Genomic DNA, 8,014 nt, shown 5'->3' with positions numbered 1-8,014 from the left:
ACAAGTTTATCGTTTCATCATAAATTTTAAAAATTTATCATCAAATTTGATCAGATTATGAAAGTCTGATATTCAATATTTCCAAGTTTCCCAAAATAATTTTTGAATTTTCGTGACTTTGACTCACAAAACTCACAATTTGTTTCAAGTATAATGCATGTCCAAACACAATTTCAAATTTCAAGTTTCAATTTCAAAATCTACTATCAAACGAAAAGTTCAGTCACTAGCAAACTTTATATCAACAAAGGATAATAATTTAAACGTAAGCATACGATACAATCATGAAATAACTATTTGATGATACAATCATAGATTAAAAAAAAAAAAAAAACATGTTTAACCTCTTTCATCACCATTCCACATATCCTTAAACTTAGGTCCAGTTGGTCCTTCCTCACCCAAAACCTCATTTGGTAAACTTTTCACAAGTTTCTCAACAGCCCTCTTTAATTTCCCAGGCAAAAATCTCTCTATTTTTTTCAACTCATTTGCAATATCATAACTAATTTTTGGACCCCATTCTCTAGCATAGTTAAGCCATATTGGCTCAACAATTTCCAAATAATCACCAGCCACCACTTCATAATTTGCTCCAGTGTCCATCACCTGCCCCTTTGCTGTATCATTTCTTATCCCAATATTACCATTCCCCTGCATATTTTGCCCTGTTTTCGAATAACAAGCGTGACCATGCAACGATGAATAGGCCACGGGCTTGTTACCATTTTCAAATTCAAGTTGTGGTGTACTCACCCAATTTCCTCCACTATGTTGGGAGAAGTACACACTTTGTAACTCTCCATTGAAGTTACTAATTCTTAACGTAATGTGTTCCCAATCGCCAACGTGCTGTCCAATTTTCCCTAAGGGAATGGTGATGAATTCGATTTTGGCTCTTGCAGGGCCGTTAAAGGGGTAAAATAGCCATAGAGCGATATCAGTATGTGTCGCGCCAAACATTGGCTTAACATGTAAGTAGGATGTGGCAGCATGGAAATCTCCACTCTTGACGCGATTTTTTGCTGAATCATCAGTAGGTAAGTCTAACCAATACGCGCCATCATTTGAACCATCTCGAGGGAGATTTGAACCGTCTGGCTGAACAACCACCGGGGTAGATTCTTGCCCTTTCGCGTACAACAATGCTCCATTCTGGAAAAACCAAATGACAGAGGAAGGGTAATATTCTTCATCAGGGTGGAAGTAATATAAAGGCGAATACGCTTGAAATAGTGCTTGGATTTGGTTTAAATTTGGCATACAAGTGAATTTTTCTACGACGTTTTTCAAACAAGCTAGTGAATCTGCTGCAGCTCCGTTATTTGAAGCCATAAAAGCACCAGTAGACACTCCTAGACCCTTAATTCCTCTGTCTTTTGGTCTTGATGAGTACACATTGAAGCCATCATTTCCCCAAATCCAATCATCAGTTTCAGATACATCGGTTAAATCAGCACGAACACATCTGATTTTGTCGAGAGAAGGCTTCTGAGGAGACGTTGTTACAACGTGTCCAACAGATTTGTAGCCCTCAGGGGGAATTGGGAGCCACATATAGCAAACCCCATCCTGTTTGATTTTCAAGTTTTCACTACTCCATACAAGGGTATAGTCATTTGGCAATTTTAGAGCATCTCCTGATGAATCTTTACCAACAAGAACCCAACCAAAGAGGGGCAAATTGTTGGGTTGGCTATAGGATCCAAGCATAAAGAAATCATTTGGTAAATTTGATGGCTCAAAGATTGTAGCACCAAGATTATCTGGTCCACCTTCTTGGCTAGCCCATATTTTAGTAAATGATGATATTTGAGATACTTGTAATCCTCCAAGATCAATGATTCCACTAGCAAACCCTTCACCTAAGATGTAAACAAATAACATAATAAGTCATAAGTTTGAGTCATGGAATTAGTCACAGAGGGATCCACCCTTTCCACAAATCACGTGTCAACATAGGATGTTTGATGCACCAGACTCCTCATATTTTTTTTTACATGCAATGCAAGAAAACGTATCTATAAATAGTAATACGGTGCTCTTAAAGAAATTAAAGTCCATGAGTGAAAATATCACGCGTATTATAACCTAGACGCATGCACGAAAGCATCAGTTAAGCGAGGCGCAGCACACAACATAGGCATACTATAAGATAATGAAAAAATTACACATGAAGTAATACCTGAAGGCCAAGTAGGCAATGGAGAAGGAAACTTAAAGGGAGTATCAATTGGAAGTAACACATCTTGATTTGAAATTTTTTTGTTGATGTTACCCATAGTTGGATCTTTCAAGGAATGACTTGAAGGAAGTGTAGGGAATAAAATGAGGGAAGCAACAAATATATTCTGCAAAGGAGAAGTTGAATAATGTGAAAGAAAGAATTAGCTAGCTCAATGGGTGAATTGTGCAATGAAAATGTGATAGTTATATATATATACTAAAAATAATTTTCCTAGTCTTGACAATCTTATCTTCCTAGTTGTTGACAATGTGAAAAGCATACCTACCAAAATCTTGGCATCTCTGCTTTGTTCTAAAAATAATAATAATAGAAATTTATAAATGATTTTGTATTAGGTACACTGTCTATGTCACATTCAGCATTGTAAAGGTTAACTCAAATTTTCTTAGTCAAAAACTTGTAGTATTATATATACGTAAACATCGGAATTTTATTGTATTTAATATGATCATCTATAAAATTAACCGAAATTATGTTTTTCTGAATGATACTCTACTCTAAACCATAGCTCACACCATGAAAAGGGATACATATTTTCTTGAAGAAACATCTGAAATATCCAAATAAGTTATGAGTTTCATAACGAAATCAAGACATCAGATACTGTCTTTTTCAAACGGGGAGTGATCAAAAGGTGTTTTTCTTCGAAATCAACTCAAATATCGAAGTGTTACCCAATGGTCTTGGTGATCAAATAAATCAAGTAGGTCTAAACCGTTTTATGTTCAAAAAATTTGTTATTAAAGACCGCCCAACAAAAAAAAAAGAAGAGAAAAATCAAGGAAATGCACAAAATTCTACTCATAAAGATTCATCAATAAAATTATTTTTCTTTATTTTTTTGCGATGACTTATATTTTGAGAAATTATTTAGACATATATTATTTACTTTTTCAAATACTATACTTATAAATGTGAAATGCTTTGTATACTAATCTGCCTTGCAAATTTAGTCACATGGCCAAAAAGGTAGAGATAATGCTTAATAATTTCTCAAAGGAGATTACTTATATCTCAAAATATTATATTTATTGATCATGGTTTTAATCATATAAGGTCAAGAAGCATCTTCTTCGTACAAGCAAAAAATATACTTTAGATACATGATGTTTTACACGTTTTAGAATATGCTAACAGATGCTACGTACTCTTTGTTTTCCAAGTCCAAATTCATCGTTCACATTTTCTTTTAAATTGGTATCAGAATAGTGTTTTAAATATTTTTATAATTATGGTATTAGGGGTCAACTAATGCACCTCCACTAATTTTACTATATACATGTTATATTTTATCAACAATAAATATCAGATTGCTATGTTCAATAAGACTAAGACAAATAAGAAGAAATTATCTATTCGCACTTTTCTTAATCTCTATTGAAAATTTGACTCTGAGATCTAATGATTCTAAATTCACTTTAACTGAATCGCGATCACACCAACATTTACCTTCACTTGTTCAACCTCGTCATCACTTTTTTATCATACAAGATTAAAAAATTTCCTTGTGTTCCACCACAAATACTAATCAATCCAAAAACGACAAGTTGGTCCATAATGACAATAATTAATCATAGTTAGGTGGTGGAAATACAGTTTAATTAATTAGTCAAGAGGGCTTACCAGTAAATTAAAAGGGTCGTCATCAATATATCATATAATATTGGAAGTTAGAGGAAATTGATTAACTTTAATATATCACCAAAAATGTGGGATTCTACAATTTTATTTTATTTTCCTCTTGGCTCTTGGGCGAAAACTACCGAAGTTTTTATATATCCCAAGTTTCTATTTGGATTAATGACACGTGTCATAGGTTAAAATAAATGGTTAAGATTTAATTTTTTAAAGTTAACCTCTATCCATGATTTAGCTAATAAATACATTATATATCAAGTATGAAAAGTATTATAATCTCACAATCTTAGCAACATATTATCTTGTTCATAGCTACAGAAAAGAAAAGTTTTCTTCCTTTTTTCGTAGGTTTTATTTATTTATTTATTTATATAATATTTTTATTTTAATCTTTTGTTAAAAGCATATTGATCCGTGATTAATAAATTACCTAGAGATAATCAAACCATTTTAACAAACTAATTTCAATTTCATAATAAGATTACGAATATGGTGATACCAATACATACGATAGTTAATTATAGTTTCTATACTTCTATTCAGTTAATTAGATAAAAAGATTTAAAAGAAAATTTAAAAAAATCTTACGCATAAAAGAAATTTAGAAAGAGAATTTTTTTCCCTATATTTATGGACAAGATAATATGTTGCTAAGATAGTTATATTATAATAATTTTTAATACTTAATATATGATGTATTTATTAATTAAATCATGGTTAAAGATTTATTTTGGAAATTAAATCTTAACCATTTATTATGACATATGCCATGTGTCACTAATCCAAATAAGAACTTGGAGAAAATGGAGAGAAAAGAAATGGAGAGGAGCCGGATCCATTCATTGTGAATGCACCGTCACATTATTTATCATTACATTCACATACAGTGGCGGAGGCACCATATATCTTTACGGTGTTTATCCAAACCTCATTTGATGAAATTTTTTTTTTTTTATATGGTTAAAATAGTTTTTTAGGTATATATAGTAGATGCCGAACTCTCTTAGGCTATTTCATATTTATATTTTTTTATATTTTGAACTCCTTATCAAAAATTCAGACTCTGACTCTATTCACATAATATAATACGATACAAAGCGATATGTAACAACCCTAACAAAGTTGAAATATTCTTCAAGCTAAGTTCTTAGCCATACTTAAAAGCTAAACTCGTTATTAGTTATGATTTGCAAGTTATGTTTTATCACGCAAAAGTCATGACAAGTGCCGATAAGAATATACTTGGCGTGTGGATATGTTATCCAAATAAAGTTTATATATATATATATATATATATATATTCAAGTTGTAGTTATACACTTCATCCCATTTTAACAATTTTTTTAGTTTTTTTTAATGTCCATTACAAAACGAATAAATACAACTTTTACGTACATAAAGGGAAAAAAAGCCGATCTCTTGGGTAACATTATTGTTACAATTTTATTCTTTACATATTCATTTCTCATACTGTAAAATACCCTTATTATGATTGTTTAAATATGGAAAAAGATTACTCACACGTTGCAACCAAGTTTAAATAAATAATAGTAGGAAACGAACCTTCTATTTAACAACTAACTTTCAATTTAAACAATTTATTGAAAATAAATGTTGAAATTAAAACGCATAATGTGAATTTAAAAAATGTTCTTAACACATATCGACATGTAAATGTTCTTTTTTTTTTTTTTACCTCCAATGAAATCAGAAGAATTAAAAAAACGTATATTTATTATTACTAAAAAAAATTAAAAAACGAATCAAATTGGACCTATAGTGATGTTTTGTAAATCACCTTAGCTTATCACATGCCACGTGGGAAATGGACCGACATGCTATCCTTTTGTTAATAGTTGATTTACAAATAATATATCAATTTTATAAAATGCAAGACATGTGTTTAATTAAATACTCATTTGTTATTTTACTTTAGTTCTTAATTGATTAGTTAGCTTGATAGATGATATTTCACTATCATATCTACTAAAATTATCTATATTATTAAAATATTATATATTTTATTATTAATTAAAAGTATCGCATTATATATTGAGACAGATACATCTAAAAATATATAATTTTTGCTACTCTTATTAGATACACTAAAATAGGAAAAGGAGTGAGTGAGATGGAAAGACACTACATTAAAATTGATCATTAGCAGAAATTAATTCTTAATTGTCATTAAATATGTATTTTAGTGACAGTTAACACTCTTTGTATATGTACCCTAGATATATGTAAATCACACTAGTTACATGCATCTAGATGTATCTAGTGTGATTCACATTTATATGGGATACCCTATACATACTAGAGTGGCGAATGAGATGGGAGGGAGGTGAGCAAGATTTGTAATGTATCCTAGATACATGTGAATCCACTTGGATACAATGTATCTAAAACAAACTACACCTAATTTTGACGTCATGTCATCTCAAGATATATGTATCTGAAAATATCTAAACGCACCAAAATCTGATAAGATATATAATATTACAAACTAACTATATCTAAATATTTAGCTTATGAACTAGTGAGATTTATATAAATTCTCTCGTCCAATATCTCAATTTTGTTTGAGCAGGCCCACTGAGCTAGTGATCTACTCTTTACGTCGGCCCAACCATCTTTTTTTATGGCAGCCCAACTTAGCTCCAACTTGAAGTTTTTTTCATGGATTGCTCGTGCTTTAGGATGGTTTTCAATTTTGAAAACTTATATAAATCTCACTAGTTAATAAATTAATATTTTAATTTGTAATATTATATATCTTTATCAGATTTTGACGCATTTAGATATGTTCATATATTTTTAGATGCAAAATTAGGTGTAATTTGTTCTAGATACATTGTATTCAAGTGAATTCAGATGTATTTGGAATATACATACATAACAAATCTTGCTCGTCTATTTCTATTTTAATGTATCTAATAGTGTAAAATACATGTATCTAAATGTATTTTTCTCCATTTATAATGAAAACTCTTAATTAGTACTAAAATATATAATATTTTGCCTCCATTGAGATAAATATATAATTAAATTTATATTTTAACCATATAATTTATGGTTCTAAACTGAACTTTTCCCTCTATCGACATTAAGTGTTTAAGTTTTATAGGAATCAAACAACATAACTTATGTTATATTATATTATAATATAAAAATATAAATTTATGCGTCACAAAAATAATTCGATCGAGAAATATTATTTCTCGCAAGTAGTAGTACCTTGAAGAGAAGAATGCGCAGTAGCAAAAAGAGCTGAGTCGAAAATACCGATGACGTCATCACCGCCATCGAAACCGTCGCAGCTCTTCCGTATTTTCTGTCAGTTCAGCTTCTCTGGCGTGTTTTCCGTCGATCGATACACATGCAACGCATGCATAACTGAATAATCTGACCCAATGTAGATATCGAACACGAAAGTGGAAAAGAAAAAACGTTGAACTAATATTTATGATAGTGTTAATTAATGTACAATTGTGAAGATTTTATTAGTTCCTCATTTTCTGGTTAATTTTGTACCATAATATGAGTTTTGATTTTCCTGAAATATAGTACTAATTACTGTTATTATTCCTATAATTATGGTGAGATTTGGAGGTTACAAATATTAATGTGAGCTTTTTGCCATTTAATGTAATTAGCTATTAATTGAATTTCTCTTAAGTAATTAGCTGGGCAATTAGACATAGGATATATTTATATGATTTAAATTAATTAATCAACAGCTACATTTTTTTACAGTACAATACAAACATTTTTTTAAATTAAGAAAATAATATATTACCCGTATATTATCTAATCCTTAGGTTTTAAATTCAGATTTGATAGAGATATTATTTCAATGACGAGCTTGCAAGTGTACAAATCTAAAATATTAAAGATAGGATTTTGAATAAATAAATAAAAATTTTCTATTGATATATGTGATTAATGCAAGGATATTTAAAAGAGTAATAAGGTAACCATATATATTGTCAAACTACAAAGGATATATATGGGCATTAATGGGACCATTTCGTTGATATTTGAATTGATTTTTAATCTAATCACGAATAAACATTAATGATGTGAAAAATTTACTTTATACAATATTTCAGTGTAATAAGAATGATT

The 8,014-nt window shown here is 30.0% G+C and overlaps 1 protein-coding gene across 1 annotated transcript; it reads right to left on the bottom strand.

Moving 5' to 3' along the window:
• Window positions 1–218: 218 nt before the first annotated feature.
• Window positions 219–7,304, bottom strand: LOC101265960 (hypothetical protein At1g04090-like). The gene is made up of 3 exons (XM_069299688.1): window positions 7,124–7,304; window positions 2,186–2,351; window positions 219–1,865 (listed from the first exon to the last, which is right to left on the bottom strand). The coding sequence occupies exons 1-3, from the start codon at window positions 7,190–7,192 to the stop codon at window positions 340–342; spliced, it is 1,761 nt and encodes a 586-aa protein (XP_069155789.1). The 5' UTR covers window positions 7,193–7,304; the 3' UTR covers window positions 219–339.
• Window positions 7,305–8,014: the final 710 nt, after the last annotated feature.

This window comes from Solanum lycopersicum, chromosome 1 (assembly GCF_036512215.1).
Source record: "Solanum lycopersicum chromosome 1, SLM_r2.1".
In the NCBI taxonomy this organism is placed as follows: domain Eukaryota; kingdom Viridiplantae; phylum Streptophyta; class Magnoliopsida; order Solanales; family Solanaceae; genus Solanum; species Solanum lycopersicum.
This window is presented reverse-complemented; position numbering and strand designations above follow the sequence as displayed.

Coding starts and splice junctions, on each gene's coding strand:
- LOC101265960 (XM_069299688.1), bottom strand. CDS start 7,192: ATGGCGGTGATGACGTCATCGGTATTTTCGACTCAGCTCTTTTTGCTA. Junction 2,352..7,123: donor TGCGCATTCTTCTCTTCAAG/GTACTACTACTT, acceptor TCTCCTTTGCAG/AATATATTTGTTGCTTCCCT. Junction 1,866..2,185: donor ATTGCCTACTTGGCCTTCAG/GTATTACTTCAT, acceptor TTTACATCTTAG/GTGAAGGGTTTGCTAGTGGA.